Source organism: Lonchura striata, chromosome 14, assembly GCF_050655825.1.
Source record: "Lonchura striata isolate lonStrDom1 chromosome 14, ASM5065582v1, whole genome shotgun sequence".
In the NCBI taxonomy this organism is placed as follows: Eukaryota; Metazoa; Chordata; class Aves; order Passeriformes; family Estrildidae; genus Lonchura; species Lonchura striata.
Window position 1 is genome coordinate 11,509,859 of NC_140716.1, and position 17,642 is coordinate 11,527,500.

General features: G+C 47.4%; 1 protein-coding gene across 4 annotated transcripts in view; it reads left to right on the top strand.

The window, feature by feature from the left end:
* The first annotated feature begins 1,782 nt into the window (after window positions 1-1,782).
* The window catches only part of CARHSP1 (calcium regulated heat stable protein 1), a 38,786-nt gene continuing 22,926 nt past the window's right edge, over window positions 1,783-17,642 (top strand). Inside the window, exon 1 of one of the 4 annotated variants that reach the window (XM_085592401.1) lies at window positions 1,783-1,901. Coding sequence is in view for 1 of the 4 variants with exons in the window: in XM_085592403.1 (XP_085448529.1) it covers window positions 10,960-11,084 (125 nt within the window). In the remaining 3 variants the exon portion in view is untranslated. Of the gene's footprint in view, window positions 1,902-3,421; window positions 3,515-10,836; window positions 11,085-17,642 lie in introns of those variants that run through there. The other 3 variants (XM_021539932.4, XM_085592400.1, XM_085592403.1) reach the window with 3 other exon arrangements.

A 17,642-nucleotide genomic window follows, 5' to 3' on the forward strand; every position in this document is an offset into this window, starting at 1 on the left:
AAAGAAAAAATAATCTGCAGTGACTGGGTGGATTGTGTCATCTGCCAACCTGCTCACTGATGACTTTTGCACTGGTATGGAGCCCCTTGTTTCTTAGTGTAAGAAAAGGAAAAAGGAACATAAGAAGATATCCCTGCTCAAGGCAAGCAAAAGCCTGGGCCCAAAGGCAGGCTGTGCTAATGAGCTCTTACAGCTCAACTTCATGGGGCTGTAAGAGAAATGCCAGGGTAGGGAGCACTTTGCAGTTGGCTTCATTTGCTTCTGTTAGAGCAAAATAATTTCCTAGGAACTATTGTCTGCAATGTAAGATGTCATAAACCTCTCTTGCCAGCTTGTGCCACCTCTCACTGTTTCACTAGCCAAAGGAAATAGCCAGCTGGCCAGATTAGGAGTTAAACAATACCTGTTTGGTAGGGTTTTGCTGCACCTTCCCGAATGACAAAATGGGAGGTGATTACAGCCTGGAGCTGACCTACTCCTTGTCCCTGACATTGTGTCCCAGTCTTGGCTGTGGGGCTCAGAACTAATTTCTCATCCTGCTATTAAGAGTGCTCTGGATATGATAACTAAGTGTGGGGGCTAAATCCTCCCCTGAGGGAAAGGTGGAAAGATGTTTGTTAAATTCTTTTTGAGAAGGTTGTGTTAGTGCTACTTTCAGTACCCTGTGTTATTGATGACTATGTGGCAATTTGGGTCTTTGAGTTTATTATTCCAAATCTCTGTAAACTATTTGCAAGATTTGTACCTTTTGTTAACATGAATTGAATTTTAACCCTAACCACAGAGGAAGATTTGTTTATTTGTGAGGTTTTTTTTTCCCTGGGTCTTGCTTGATTTGAGAACAGCAAAGACATCCTCAGTTCCTACGCTTTGCAAACTGAAAGAGCTCATCTGAATCATGATTCAGAATTACAGATGATTAAGATAGTGAGAGCACACAATAACTTGTCAGATGCCTGGTAGGAAAAAATTGATCTGGTAAAATAGAATGAGTGTGTCCCATTATATAGTAAACAGCCTTAAGTGAAAGGCAGATCCCACTTTTGGGACTGGACATGAAGTGCAATAGTGCAATCTGGACTGAAACATACTTAATATGCCACATATTCAAGGACTTAAGGGTACTTTTCCTCCTATTATTCTCTATTACAGTCTTATTGGTCTAATTTTTAAGAGCCTGCTCCTAATTTCCAGGCACCATTCATTCATGTCCAGCCTACACTTTGTGCCAACCATAGCTTTTAGATTAAATAGCTCTGAAGCCCAGTCCAGAACTGGAAATCAGGATTGCCTTTGTGATGTCTGGAGCAATCCTAGACCAATTCATGCATTTTTAAGAGAGGTGGGCAATATTTGACCTGTGTTGACAAGCAGCACCCATCTAATTATTTAAGAGTTGTTCAAGCCACCTCATCCTTGCAGCAGCATGGGGACGTGTATCACCCATCATTACTAATGAATCACAGTACCTGATACATCTTCCCCCTACACACTCATTTCCTCGACTCAAATTGTGTAAGTAATTGCACTTTGAATACTTTAAATGAATGAAAAGGGTTATAATGATGCTATGCTATCAAGAAATCCTTCTGGTTTTGGTGGTTTTTTTTTTGTTTTGGTTTGTTTTTTTTTTTTTTTTTCCTGTCAGGACTGTTGAGGGAAGTGCTCAGTCCCTGCAACAGCCCAGAGCTGTGTCTGAGTAAGCAGAGGATCATCCAGCAGGAAGGGGAGAGGCAGGTGATCCTGCTCTGGACCTCCTCCTGCCCTCCTCCCGGCTGTGAGGTGCTCCTTGCTGGCCCAGCCCAGCAGCACTGGCTTCAGGGAACGTTCCCAGCCCTGCCTGCATCCTGGGAAGTTGCTGCCCTGCTGCCGGCCACCCACACCAGGGACAGAGGAGCAAGGTAGGCACGTGGGCTGGAAATGATTAACCGATTGCAGGTAATTGTACTGCGAGAAAGCAGAAGGGGAGAGAGACAAGTTGGAGTTTGGGGAAAGCTGGAACCTCTCCTGTCTCCAGCAGCTGTTGAAAAAAGAGGCAGGCAAAATTCCACACCCTAGCTGTGGTAGCTGGGGGTACACTCACACTCACAGGAGGGTCCCTCAAACCCCCTCTGTTGTTGGAAACAGCCTGAGGCTGTGGGCATCCATTGCCTTGGATCTCCCATGGGCTGTGCCTTTCTGCCCGGGAAGCAGAGAGAGAGGGAAACAAGAGGGATGAGTCAGGAGTGCTGAACCTTCGAGGAAAGCACAGCTGTAGTCCCAGATCGTGCTCTGAACAGGGCTTGCTTATGTAGTGCATTCATCCTCCTCCACCTTGGAAAAAGCTCTTTTGGCACACAAAACAAAGGAGAAAAGATTTCCAGGAATAAATATTTAATTGTAGCTTTAATCAATATTTTAAGCAAAAGGAGTCATCAGTCCTGTAACTGTATCTTAGAAAGAGGTGAGATCTTGTGAGGAACAGAATGGGAAGAAGTAGAGTACTCTGGAAGACAACCATGTGGTTGACATAGGAAGCTGGTTGCTGTATATTGTGAGGCCTCTTCTAGATGCCCTGTCTTGGATCAAACACACTCTGTTATGGGTCTTCTGTTTGCTTTTCCTCATGGAAAAAAGAAATAAATAAAAAGCCCTGATAAGATTTGTGTGCGGCAGTTTTATCACTAATTGCCCAGTGCTGTTTCTTCTGTGATTATGGCCAGCTAACAGAGTGCATGCTTCTGTCTCCAGACTCTTAACTTTGTAATGATACGAGGGCATGCTTTGTCTGGTAGAAAGAACTAGAATGGATTAACTTTCTAAACTCTCTTTGTAAAACCACCTTTTAAAATACTGTGACTTATCATCAGTTAGGATAATTACACACAAAAGAAAGCATTGCTGAAACTGGATGCTGGCTGAAGACAGCACACTTTGTCCCAAGGTCTCTCAGGGATTCTTGTGCTCCCAGTAGAGTCTGTGGCCATTAACTGGGAGCCTGTTGTCACTGCCCTGGACTGTGCATCTGTTGTCCCGCTGCAGCTGCCGCCGCAGGCGCTGTGTGCCAGCTCCGGCCCATGCAGGACTTGCCGAGCACACCCAAAAGACGATAGCACAGAGCCCACCCTGTGCTGCCGCAGCCCCGCTCCTCGTCCCCACTCGGGAGGATTTCCCTGAATTACTCATGTGGAATTCCGCTGCTTTATTGGGCTCTCTGGCCACGCCATCCTTGCCTTAACACCGTTTCCCCTCGGCTGTTGTAGTTTTATTTCCGGGCCCGCAGCATCCCGGACAAGTTGCGGCGCTGTCGGCCGGGCCAGGTGTCCCCGGCGGGGCGGGGAGGAGGGGAGGGGAGGAGAGGAGAGGGGAAGGGAGGGGAAGGGAGGGGAGGGGAAGGGAAGGGAAGGGAAGGGAGGAGCGGCGCTCCCGGCCCTCCCCTCCCGGCACAGCAGCGGGGCCAGCCCGACAGCAGCCCGGCCAGCGGGGCCGCCGCCAGCCCGTCCTGCCCTGCCCTGCCCTGCCCTGCCGTGCCCAGGTGAGCGGGTCTCTCCCGAGGGGCGCGGAGGCAGACACCCCCATCCCTTTGGGATTATCCATCCTTTGGGATGCCGGGGGGCCGGGGGAGCGCGCTTGGAGAGCCCCCGGTGGGTGTCGGTGCCGCTCCGGGGCGGTGGATTGATTTCGCCTCAGAGATTAGGGCCAGTTTCCTTTGTTTTGGTTTGTTTGTTGCGTTTTTTAACGCTTTCGCTTCTTCGTTGCGCTTTGGCGCTGGGGGTGTGACTTTCTTTCTCGGAGGATGGCTTGTGTGAGAAATGACGGGCGAGACAAAGAGCGCTAACAAGGGCGCTGGGGGGATGAAGCTCCCGGCGCTGGCTGCTCAGAGGGGCTCTGCAGAACTCGGAGCCTCCATAAAGAAAGGCTCTGTTGCTGTAGCGGAACTGCCGCTCGTACAGACAGCACTTCTGTTCAGGGAAACGGGGAAAGCAAAAGAATGGGGGGAGCGACCCTTGTAATTGCATTCCCTCTGCATGTTGGATGTGCGTGCGTGTCACTTCTTGCTCTTGTAAAGAAGCCTCCGAGGCTGATTTTTGGATCTGTGCCCCTGAATTTGGCTTTCAAGGAGGGGATTTGGAGCTCTTTTCTGATGCTGTTTTTTCTGGCCTTGTTGAGCTACTTCTGAGAAATGTTTGCAAAACCTTTTGTGGTGCTAGGTTTTATTTCTTAGAGAGTCTCAGAAAACTTTCAGTCGGCTTTGTTGTGACTCTCCTCATCGTAATCTTTGCGAGATTGAAAGAGTTTTTTGACTGCTGTTTTTAACCTTTACTTTCTGATTATTAACTTATGTTTGGCAAACATAATTTCTTTCCTTCTGTTGATTATTAATAATGGACGATAACATGGCCTGTTAATGTAGCTGCAGAGGCTCTGAGCTTTCACAAATACATCTTAGTATCTCATTAAATCTAAAGAGGTTTAATTAACATACAGCAAAAAAGTTTATAAAAGCCCCAACTCATATGAAGACTTTGGGTGTTTACAGGAAAAAGTTGTGCGTGCCAAAGAAACTGTAGGAAAGATGAGCCTGTTCTCTGACAAAGGGTTTATTTTCACATTCTATGTGGGGGTGTTAAGGAGAGAAAACACATTTCTTCCAAGTAGCTCTTTGCAGGGGCAGGAGCTCGTCCCATGGCCATGGTGTGCTGTGACACCCACGTGTGCTGTGACACCCACGTGTGATGTGACACCCATGTGTGATGTGACCCAGTGTGTGGCTGTGCTCCTGCCCTGTCTCCCCTGTCCTGGACACCTGTACTGCCCTGAGCTTCTGCCCTGCCCTGAGCTTCTGCCAGGGCTGTAAGTATTTTGACCAGCACCATCCTCTCCTTTACTTACATGTATGTAAACACAGAAATCTTATCTGCAAGTAATTTGAAATTAGCCAGATAAGGCCAGGTAATGCTGCCTTCTGTCTTCTCTTACCACTGTGGCTTTCTGGGTAGTGCTGTCCTTAGGGTGAATCCAGGTTTTCTGTGCGGTTACAGAATGAAACCCACCATGAACATTAAAGCATCTGCTTCTGCAGAGCTCTCCTACAACAAATTGCCAGGCCCTGTTTGTGCACCACACCAAGTGTGGTTCCTGGGAGGAAATGTAGTATGTGGAGTTCTTTCTAGGTGATAGGACTAGCAGGCTGTGTCAAGGTTATTCTTGGTGTCAAGCCTGACAATGACAGAAGTAAATAAATCCTTCCCCTGCTTCCATTTCACCCTGAGTGGGCTGTGGGGTGCAGAAGGGGTTGGGGTCTCTTTTATTGTGGCTGGAGTATCTTCAGCATGGAAGCTTAAGTTGTTTATTGCATATTTTTGTTTCCAGTTTCTATAAGGAACCGGTTTTGAATCACTGGGCATGGAATAGAGTTGGCAGGGATTGATAGTAACTGCTTGAAACTTGGGAAAAGACTGATGGGGATCAGCATTAGCAAAATATATTGATATAGTAACTGTTCAAGTCTAGGTTGATAATATTCTGGATGTTGGTGGTGAGAGTTGTTGGTTAATAGTCCCTCATCTGGAAGGTTTCTGGCAGAGATTAAAGAGAAAAATTCAGCTTGAAAAGTGTAAACCCTATCAACATCAAGGGGAAAGATGAGTGGGGATCACATCCCTTCTCTGGGGTGGGAGCTGCCATCTCTTGGGGCCAGTAGGCTGGGAACAGCACTGTGCACAGCAGAGGGATGGCAGTCTCTGAAGAGGTTAAAAAAAAAAATGAAATATTTGTTTTTCTTTCTGCACAACAGTTTTAAAAACTCAAATCCTGCTTTTTGCAACAGGTTGATATGGAAAACCAAACAAAAAAACCCAGCTGAAGCACTGTAAAGAAAGGAGAGATGCAGAGAGGTGATTTGGGATTGTGTGATGTATCACTCCCCAGCAGTCCAGATAAAATGAAAACTAGAAAGCGTTCATCTGACTGACTGCTTTGCCTTTTCCCTCAGAGCAGAGCAGAGGCGGCTGTTCCGCTTCCTTCTGTGGCCGTGTCTTTTGCTGGTTTCCGAGGCAGCTCCCGTGCGCTCAGGGATCTTTATCCTCCCTCCGCGCTGGCTGCGGCTCCTGCTGCCGGCGCTGCCGCCGCGCTCCGGGCCGGGCTGTCTCCGCGGCGCTGCCGGGGTGTCTGCGGTGCCTGCTCCCCGTTCCCCGCTCCCCGTTCCCCGGTGCCTGCTCCCCGTTCCCCGCTCCCCGTTCCCCGTTCCCCGCTCCCCGCTCCCCGCTCCCCGTTCCCCGCTCCCCGTTCCCCGCTCCCCGCTCCCCGTTCCCCGCTCCCCATTCCCCGCTCCCCGCTCCCCGTTCCCCGTTCCCCGTTCCCCGCTCCCCGTTCCCCGTTCCCCGTTCCCCGCTCCCCGTTCCCCGCTCCCCGTTCCCCGTTCCCCGCTCCCCGTTCCCCGTTCCCCGCTCCCCGTTCCCCGTTCCCCGTTCCCCGTTCCCCGTTCCCCGTTCCCCGCTCCCCGCTCCCCGCTCCCCGTTCCCCGTTCCCCGCTCCCCGTTCCCCGCCGCGCCGGAGCCCGCGGCAGCCGGCAGGGCCCGGGGCGGGCAGCGCGCCCTGAGCCTCCCTTCCCGAGGACACAGACACCTCCTGCTTTTGTAACAGCCAGAGCGGGATCGCGTTCGGCCGAGATCTTGGCTTTCCCCTCAGCTAGTCGCTGAGAAAAAAGGCTAAAGCACACAAGATGCAGAGATGGATTCCCCTCTGACAGGAGGTGACACCTCGGAGCATCGTGCCCGCCTTGGTGGCAGCCGGGAGAGGAACCGGACTGACGCTTGCTTTGTTCTCTGCACTGTGCAGGAAGACACTCCGCTTCCGTTTCTGTCATTTTTGGGGCATGTGGAGCACACTGAAGCGGTGTGTTTGCCCCCCGAGGGAAGCTGTAAAGCACCATGCGAGTCAGATCGCATCTGCCCGGGCTTGGCTGCGGTGCCTCGGGGTGGGTGGGGAGCCTGACCCCGCTCCAATGGACCGGGCTTCAACCCCTCCTGCTTCACTGCCATCAGCTTCATCCCTGCGGGTCCTCCATTGCCACAGTCCTACTGACTGATTCCAGAGCTTTGCCAGCTCTTTATTTGCCACTGGTTTGCACAGCAGCTTTTTTTCTTTGGGTCGATTAAAAAAAAATAAAAAATTACATAACAAAGTAACCTATCCAGTGTTTAAAAAATAACGATTGTCTTGGGTGCAATGACACTTGCATTGAAGTTCTTGCATTATTAATGCAATTTGGACACTGAATAGAAGTCTAAAGAAAATGAACATTAATTTTTTGACCCATGGTGTGAGTGTTAGGCTCTGCTCACCTTGAATTGTGTATTTCTGCAGGGAGGAGCTGGTGATAAGGTCAATGTTTCAACAGATGTTTAAATACTAGGACAGCAAGTATGAATTTGGCCTTTGGGTGCTTGCCCAGCTGTTTGGGCAATAATTGGTGGCCTGTGACCACTCTTCTTGCCCAGCACTGGGATCTGGGAAGGTAAACCTGGGCTTGAGCTGCAGCCTCCCAGTGATCAGATAGCAGAGGGGTGAAGGCACAGAGAGAACAAAACGACCTGGAGTTAAATCCCCAGGGGGTTGTGAAGGGAGGGCTCTGTTACCTTTCTATGGAAAAAGCAAGCAGGCCTGAGTGCACCACGTGTGTGGCTCCATGCCTGATCTGATCACAGAGTGCTTTGTGCAGGACCAAGGGAAATGGAGAACCTTGACCTGGAATTTTCTCTGGAGTATTAAACCTTGCTGGTCCCTTGCCATGCCTCATGAGCAGCACATGACTGGGGAAGTGACAGAGCTTTAAGAGCTCAGGCTGGTCCTGAGGAGGGAAGCAAAGTGTGTGTTGGCATTTTCCAGGTGGGAGCTTCTGTGCCAAACGCTGGGGACTGCCTGGGAGCTGGAAGCCAGGCTGGATGGGCACTGATGGTGCCAGAGGAGCATGGCCAGCATGGGGAGAGCTCCCACAGCTCCTGACAGAGCCTCTAGCAAAGGGTCTGTCCTGCTCAGCCACTTGTCACATCAACCATGGTGTACTTGTCCCATGGTGGAGGTCAGGCTGCCAGCAGAGACACAGCTGCCTGCTGCAAGTGCAGATCTTGGTGACTAACAGCAAAACCAAAACATAAAATTGCTGAGAATTGGAGTGGGAATTTCTGCTTCCAAAGACTGTGCATCAGTTGAATGTTTGCAGGTGGTTTGCAGCACATTCAGCATCTGATGTTCACCTTGCCTTCCCAGTGCTGCTTTTGGGCAGGGTGGAGGCATGGTGAGTTCTCTGCCATGGGCTCTTCCTCCAGGCACAACTCTGTTTTCCAGGAGCGCTGCTTTTCCCAAGGTTTCAAATTCTTTGCTACTTGCTATTTAAGAGACTAAAGACTAGACTGTGTCCAGGAAATAAATATTTAATCTTGCCTGTCCAGTGGAGGAGGAATTTTCTTTTTATGTCAGTCCTGGTTTAATGTTGGTTTGTTTATGTTGCACAGCCAGTCACGCTCACAGAGGCCCTCTGGCAAGATGGACAATATTGTTTTCTGAGCTCCTGCCTTCTCAGTGCTTCTTGTCTGCTGGCTTTTCCTTCGTGATACAATTTCAGAAGGCTGGTCAAAGGCATTTGCTTGTTTTCAGTTGCATCAGTTACTTGATAAAAGTAAGTAATGGTCGTGATTGCAACTTCTTGACAATTACTTAAAAAGGTAAATGAAACTGCCAGAAAGCAACATCGAAGAATTTCCTGTTTACAAAATTTATACCTGTTACTGGAATGTAAATACACATTAAATACATGATTTGGATCTTCTCACCCAGCTCATCATGGCAGTGCCTTTCTGGGCAGTTTCAGGTCCAGAACAGGGCCATTGTTGATCTCAGCCCAGAAAGGCAAAATTTACACTGCTGTGAAGACTGTGACCTTATTTTCTCCAAATATGAAGAAAATGTAGCAATGAGAATTATGAAATGTAGTGATAGCCTTTTCATGGAGACTCTTTGTGATGAAGATTGGTAGGAGGAGTTCTTAAAGTTATTTCAAACTATTTAAACTAGTGGGTTTTTCATTTTGCAGGTAGAGAAGACAGTAAATAGAATGAATATTGATTTTCTGCTATACAGTTTTCCAGAAAGTGAGTTTGAATCTTACACAGGTCTCAGTTTCTGAATAAACATGTTCTCTTTTTTTTCTATGTAGAAGGGTGCTTTTTTTCCCTATCCTGGAAACCGTGTCAGTCCTAAAAAATTATTCTCACCAATGTTTAGGACACCAGGAATAGAAGGAGCATCTTAATATACTTAAATATTTGTGCAGTTCCACTGTTTTCTGATACATTATTTTTTTACATTGATTCTTTCTTTTCTCCCTGAACCAGGCTTAGACAAAAATGGTCTCTGTCCCTGGGGATGTGTGATCCACTGCAGTGTCTTTTACCCATGGCAGCAGGGACTTCAGGACAGGAACTCACTGCTGGAACCCAGTCCAGGCTGAATCTGGCAGAGCTGCTGCCCAGGCTCTGCCAGCAGCATCCCAATATCATGATGTCACCATGCTGCTGTCTGCACTACCCATTTTTCACATGCTCACCTTCCCTTCCATCCCTCAGGCTTTTCAGGTAGACAAACCTCACCTGAAAAACATCCCAGAGGATTGAAATAAGAAACCAAGGCAGTGCAGAGCTGTCTCAGCACTTACCACAGCCCCATGGGGACAAAAGTGGTTTTGCTGGACACTCACTAGACTGGTACAGCTGGGGTCTGGGATTCTAATTAAATTTGTTCTTGAACTTTGTAGTGTGGATTCTGAGGAGGAGCTCTCTCTGCTACCCCTGATGTGGAGTGTGCAGTCTGGGCTCTCCTGGCCACCAGGACCAGGGTGAACCCACAGGATGTGCATGCCTGTACCATGCTTGTTCTGGACGTGGGGCTTTTGCTGAGGCAGGCAGACCCGAGGATTCTTAGCTGTGTAGCACCAGGTTTCACACAAAGCACTGCTCTAGATAAAGACAACAAAGGCCCTGTTAAATATATCCCTGTCTGCTTTTTTTACTGATCTTACATCTCCCTTGGTAGTGGGTCTGGCCCAGTTTTGTAAGGTCATGTGGCTAAACAGGTAAACTGAATCAAAACAATCTTTCATAAAGGCATTCACTGCTGCTCCTGTGTGCAGTGTTCACTCTGCCTGTGTGTCCCATTCCCTCTGTGACTGAAGTTGTAGTAGATGCAGTTTTTTGGGGTAGTGATTGCTCTAACACAAAATTTCAGTGCAATTTTCTATTAAACATTTGCTTCTATACAGAGGTTTAGTTTAATACCTGGAGAAGGCACATGCCTGAAGATTTGTCTGCTTTTTTTCAACTATAACACTTGATTTTTGCCTAGCCTGAAAAACTTGAGCTGCCCATTCCCTTGCTGTGGTCTGTGCTGACTTTTGAGCACCAACACAGCAGCCACAAATAACACAACAGTGCCTGTGCTTCTGGACAGCTCTGTCCTGCTCAGCACAGCACAGGGGCCCTGGCTCTGGAAATGACAGTGCAGTAAATAGCTTTGTTGATGTGTAAGTGGGCACGGAATGGAGCCCTGCACACGTGCCCGCGCTGGCTCTGTGGTTTTGCAGCCACTGCTGCACAGTGTGACTCCTTCTGCCCTTTGCTGTGAGCACAGGCTGGATGTGCTGAGCCAGAAAGACAGGTTTGTGCACACATGGCAATCAGGGAGGGCAGTCACACCCCCACAGGTCCATTTTCCCATGTGCTGCCTGCAGTGGGCTGGCAGGACTAGGGGTACTGTAAGAATTTTTGAGACTTAAAAAAGAATTTTTTTTCCCTAGAACTCCAAAGTGCATCATCAGTGGTGTTTTCCAAGCTGCCATGTGAGAGGATGTGATGGAGGGTGTGTAGCAGCCAGAGGATTTGGGGTGTTTACTGGGGAGGCTGGGAGCTGTGGGGTGTGCTCTGGATGCATCACAGGTCTGGTTGCACAGGTAGGCACTGCCTGTCAGTGCAGCACATCACCCAGAGCTCTGTAAGGCAGCAGCTGGCCCTGGGGATAGCTGTGCTGCCAGGACTGGGCAGCTCTCTGAGGTAAAATGCAACATTTTGTGTCTGGACGAGGAGTTTGGTTATCTGTGGTTGCTTACATAATCTCTGTTCCACAAGTTTTCTGGTTGTGTAAGGAAAACCAGACCTGTGTATTGTGTATATTTTTGTAGATTTTATCCTATAGACCTCAGTTAAACATATTAAGGCAATTTCAGCTGAGAGTTAAGAGGCAACCATTAGTTTTACAGTATTCATGGAGCACTTGGCTCCTGCTGGAGCATGAGGACACTGAGAGGGGGCTCGGGGTCACAAGCACAAACTTGTGTGAGATATACTGGAAAGAGATGCTGAGATATGCTGGAAATTGTGCTGAGGGATGTAACTGAGGGAAGAAAAAACAGAAATGCAATTGTTAAGCGGGCCTTAAATATCCATCTATCTATCCATCTATCTATCCATCTATCTATCCATCTATCTATCCATCGATCTATACATCTATCTGTTTCTTCACTAAAATTTAAGTCTATGATCCCATCAGATGCAGAGCATTTTCTGTTTCTTAAAGTATTTCAGTCAATTTTATATCTTTTGGCCGTTACTTGATATAAATGTAGGTTCATAATTCTGTCTCCATCACAAACCTTTTATTTAATTGATTTCTGAGTGATCTGGTTGAAATAGACCCAAGTTATTAGCCTGGGATGCTTAAAAATATGCATAGAAAGTGTCAGGCAGTGAGACTGGGATGTGGCCTGAGCAGAAAGTAGAGCCTGGCCTGTCCAAAAGGGACCTGGGGTCTCTGGTGCCTCTCAGCACTGGTGTGAGAATCAAGCTATTTTTGAGTGGTTTCTGACTCTGTACCCTGCCAAATGCATCTTGCTGGAATGCTAGCAGATGAAATACCCTCAGAGGGTTTATTTTTTCTTTGCTAATACACATATGCCTCATAAATTTCCATGGTTATAGATCCCAGTAATGTGAACTGTTTTCCCCTATTGAAAATGTTGATTAGGGAGGAAACACAGTGAACTAATTGTTCTTGAGTAACACTTGAGCCACATAAATATTTCAGGGGACTTCAGTAGCCTTAAAAAGGCTCAAAGTGCACATGAACAAACTTAACCACAATTGTGCCTGAAGTTTTGTGATATGAGAGGAGGCTGAAAAGGGGAGAACTTTTGAAAAGTGCCTAGGGATTTACATATGTATAACTTCTTTATAATAGTATGACACTGTATAACCCATTTGCCTTGTAAATGAGCTTTAAGATGCTTAGATACAAGACGCATGAGAGATTTTAATGTTTTGGTATAAATATTTTCTGCCAATATGAAATAAGTCCTGGAATAAATTCACAGAGGATGCTCCAGCATGGAAACAATGGCAGGGGGAAATTTTCAGGCTTTCAAAAACACAGGAGAAGGAGCTGGGCTCCACAGCTGGAGAGCAAGCTTTGAAAAGGACAGAAAGTTCCCTTTTCGGCCATATATTGTATTTTATCTGGGAAATGCATCAGCTCACTGTGACTGAGCATGTTAACAAGCGTAGGATGAGATATATGAAGAGTTGCCTCTGCTGTCCCAGAAGAGTTCCCAGCCCTGGCTAATGGAGGAGTGATGAAGGCAGCAGGAACTTGCAGTGACCAGCACAATGGCTCTGTGCTGGGGACCATAAAACATTGAATAGATAATATCTGCTTTCTGGCCCAAACCAGCTGACTTGTTGACAAAGCTAATCTTCAGAAATATTTGATACTAGTAGGGTTTATTGTCTAAGAAAGAGTCATGGCAGCCATTCAAGTGACAAAGTGGGGAGTGTTTTGTTTTAAAAAGGCATAAAGTTTTTCATTTGTACTTGGAAATTTAAAAGGGGGGGGGGGTAGGGCAAGACCACGAGCAACAGCTTGTAGCTCTTCTTGCTCTCTACCCTCTTTATGTCACTTCTGCTAGGAAATTTAAGGTTTGATTTATGAATGTCTGTACACCCTTTCTTGTGTGGTCCTCTAATGTTTTTTCTTCACATATTCCTTCTCCCTTCCCTCTCCTTTTCTAATTTGCTGTTGCCTTTTGGTCTCATTGTCCTTTCTTAATTTCCCTGTAAAAAGGGATTCTCCTCACTGTCCACTAAAAGGAGTGGAGGCCCATTTTTGTAGACAGTTGAGCTGTGGGATTCCCTGCCATAGAATACTGCAGAGGTTAAAAGATTTTATGACCTCAGGAAGGGCCTGAAAATCTCATAGGAGGTTATTAAATACCACTATGCAACCTTTACTTTGCCATTTTCTCAAATGAGACTGCAGGAAAGGTGTTCAGAATAAGCACCACTGTGCACTCACTTGTATTTAACTCTGACCTGGGCAGCCTCACCTGGCTACCAGTGTTGGATCAGGTAAAGTCACCCTGATGTTCCCCAGCTTTACTGCAGGAGTCCTTTGGGCTCTCCCTTCTCACTTCCCTGTACTTACCACAGCTGTGTGGAGACTGGGGACACCAGCACTTGCTCCTGGAGGTGATTGTTGTGTCCTTGGCTTCAGGGAAGGAGCACCAGCTTGGGGCTGGGCACTGGGAGCTGGTGTCTGTGTTTCTGCTCTGGGTTCTGGCACTGTGGGGGCAGCTGGCAGCAGCTTTGGGAGCAGCTGGGCACTGCTGTGGCATGGTGTCCCTGCTGGCAGTGGCTTTGGGAGCTGTGGGAATCCAGGGCTTCCCTCTGGCTGCCCTGGCAGCTCTGGGACCCTGGCAGGGGTCAGGAACCCCCCTGGACAGAGCCCCCAGAGACACTGTCTGTGATCTCTGGCCATGGAAAAGAGTTTTCAATCTTACAGGATAATTACCAGCTCGGAGTGTTTGATATAAGTAATAAAGTGTGGCACGGGTGCAAAAGTAAAATTGTAGGATTCTAGGTTAGGGGTTCAAAGGAGACAAGCTGGAGGAAATTGGGTGTGCCTTGTCCTTTTTCTCCTTCTTCACACCCTCCATGTCTCACTGTGCTGTTGGCATTTTTCTGTTGGTTCAGGCTGGGGACACACTGTCCAACGTAGGTGACAGATATTGGCACGTTATTGTCAATCCAGCCCAGGGAGTTTCTGGTATTTAATGTTTGTAACATCCCACTGAGGGCAGAGCCCCACACGCTGCCCTGCAGGACAGAGCTGGGCAGGGCAGCAGAACATGTTAGAGATAAACAGAATAAACAACCTTGAAACAGCACAGACCAATTATTGCTTCTGCTTTGGCAGTGGAGCTGAAAGACAGAGACTTTTTAGAACCTCAGAATTATCAATATCACAGATTCCAACAGGGAGCAGCTGGGCACTGCTGTGTGTGGTGTCCCTGCTGGCACAGGAACAGCCAGGGCTGGACCTGGCAGCTCGCACAGCAAGCAGCTGGCAGAGCAGAAGCAAGGCAAGGTGCTGGGTATCTCAGCCCAGGCTGGTGCTGGCTCGGTGCCCTGGGTGTGCTGTGAGCATCAGCTGCACAGGGTGGGTGTGACAGCCACAGGGCACTCCACCTGTCTGGTTGGTGACAGGCTGTGGTGTCCCGCCCAGGTGAGAACCCCCCTTTTCCTGCTGTCATTTTAATAAATACTTGATTACATTAGCCAATACTATAGGTGCACAGCAAATGAAGTCACTGGGCAACACTTGCACCTATTTACCACCATCATCTTCAACCATCATCTTCAGCCTTGCCTGGAAGAGCTCCCAGAGGAGGATGCTTGTCTGGAGCCTGTCACTGCTTGCCCAGGCTCTCCATGAGCTGGGGAGAGTTTTCCACCTCTTGCACTGTTCTTTAAACAAAAGTAGCTGGATAAGTGAGATTTTATAAGCAAACTGAAGGCTTGGGCTTGTCGTGTGAGTGTGAGGGGAGGTGTGGAGGTCTTGGGACAGCTGGGTGCCATTCCCAGCACTGTCCTGAGGAAGCTGCTTTGCCACTGGCTGCTGCTGTGTTCTGCTCCCTCTGAAGTGTGTTTTTACAAGAGGCAGGATGGAACCTGGTCCTTCCCGTGTGACTGTGCACATTCTGTCCCCATGGCAGCTGGCAGTACATCTGTTACAGCCTCCTGTGCTCACTTACCTGCTGAGGACTCTGGCTAGCTCTGCCCAGCTTGGAGCAATAAGTTTGTGCATCTTCAATCATGGCAAATACTGGATTTCCATTGAGAGAGGATCCTGATTCCTCTGTATTTTTGATAAAATGAGCCATAGGATATCATCATATATCCTTCAGCACAATCCCAAACCAGTTGAAACACATACTTTATCTGACTAACTGCTCAGTTCCTTCACCTAAACTTTTTTTTTTTTTAAGTGTACCTACCATCTTTGATGGACAGTGGAAAACATGGGGCTGCAGGAATTCCTCATCTCTATCAATGTCCTGTATAAGCTGCTGCTGCTGAGTTCCTCCCCATCCCTCTTTGTGATCCCTGCTGTGCAGTGTGGGTTTGTGCTTCCTTCAGGCACAGGCACTGCTCCCTGCAGGAGCAGAAGGGCACCCCAGCATTTGGGGACAAAGGGTTCACTGCTGAGATTGCTTGGGAATAGCTGCTACTGTTTGTAAACCAAGCCATGTTTTAATCCAAATGAATTTGTACACCCAAACAAGCTATAGAAATTTTCCCTGTTTTATTTTGCCTACCTTACAATTAGGCTTTTACTGGACGTGTCCTGGTCTCCATTAAGTGACAAATCACTCCGGTATGTGGGCTCCCTGCAGCCTCCAAGAGCATCGTGTGTATACTGGAATCCTCTGGGACAGGTCACATGCGTGTTGCAACTCCTCTGAGTTTCAGTGCTAATTGAAATACCGGCACTAATTGTGGAAAGCTCGTCATGCAGACGAAGCCGGAAGGGGAAGCTCTCGGAAGCTGTTTGGTAACAGGTTGTGTTTGGGAAATGCTTCACCCTGTGGTGCTGGGATGCTCACAGGGCTGGGATCCTTGTGTGCACGGGCTCCCAGTGCCAGAAGGGGCTTTGGAAGGGGCTCCAGGGAGGAGCAGTGCTGTGGCTGGTGCTCAGGCACTGTGGGTCTCAGATTCAGTCAAAGAAAGAAACTGAGAGTTTCTAGCCAGGCAAAAGCCTGGGAAAGAGCTGGGAAATAATGTAAATAATTTTTTATATCTCTTGTTCTTCACCTTGTTTATAGTTAAGTTCTATCAGTGTGTGTCAAGCACTCTGCACCAATGCTGTGGGTTGTTTTCACTTCAGAACCAATAGATTTGATCCTTGTGAAGCTCTGTATAAAAGAGCAATGTATTTTGAACAAATCAGAGTTTTACACTCAACAGCCTTCTGAGTCAGAGCCTCGTCATTCCCATCCTGCCTCGACAACAACACAGGAACCTCAGAGAGGAGCTGGGAGCTGCTGCAGGACTGGGGCCACCCTCAGTCCCTCACCTTTACCAGGGCACAGAGCAGGGAGTCCTGGTGCCTTCACTCTCTCAGAGATTCTCTCAGACTTCTTCTCCTGCTGAGAAGAAGTTTTCTAGGTGTCAGCAGAAGAGCAGGTGAAGCTGAGGGGTTTATCTGCACAGCTTCCTTAGAGATGGAAAGAAATGCAGCTGCACAGAATGAATTTGGAAACTAGGATGTTTGAAAGTGAAAATTTAAAAAAGTAAACAGTTTCTGGTGTTGTTTCTAAATCCAGGAAAAACCCAGAAAACAACCAGATTTTAAAATGTCTTTTAGATGTATTTTCCAGATTCCTTTTAGAGAATGAAATGAAAGAGGATTTGCAGAACCTGCATCTGAAAACAGCTGCTCCTGGGGAGCTTTGTACTGTCTTTGAGGAAAAACCCTCATTTTCCAGGCAAACATGGCCACTGCTGTCCTGTTCCTGGACCATTGTGGTACCAGCTGAAAGCAGCTCCTCCAGACAGGGCTTTTTCCAGATTAAGGAGGCCAGAAAAAGCATTTTCTCCATGCTGGAGCACTGAAGGATGCAAAGCAACACTCCCTGGGGATGTTCCCTGTGCCCGTTCACTGGAGGTGTTGCAGTCTGTGATGTGAAATGGAAACCATTCATAGATGGGGAGATTTCATGGAGCCTGTCACCCTGCCACATCCATTTGGACTATTTCCAGGCATTTACATGAATTAAAAGTGAGATAAGATTTCTGTGATAGCGTTGTGCTGGTCAGAATGGATAACTTCCCCAAACCTGATATTTTTAGGGTATTTCTAGAGGTATGGTGCAGACTTTAAGAGAAATAGGATGTACAGCTATATAGAGAAATTACGGTGACATTTATATACCCCCAACCTTATAACTTCTATAGTTTTTAAAAGTTATTTTTCATGGAGAATTTCAGAAATTTCTTCTGCATGTATTGTGCTCTTTGTTGTTCACTTGTTACAGGTGCTTTGTAGGCCACTTGTTGCAGATGACATTTTGAGGCCTCTTTCTGCACACATTGGCCAATTTTTCTAAAAAAGGTTTGGTAAAAAAATGAGATATTTTTGCTTTGAAGTGTTAAATTAATCTATTTTTGCCATGATGCTACTGTAATTTATTTATATTCCAGTTTGGTGCATTCCTAAACATAAATATTAAGAAAAAAAAAATCACGTTGGAGAAAGATAAATGATGCATGTTGAAATAT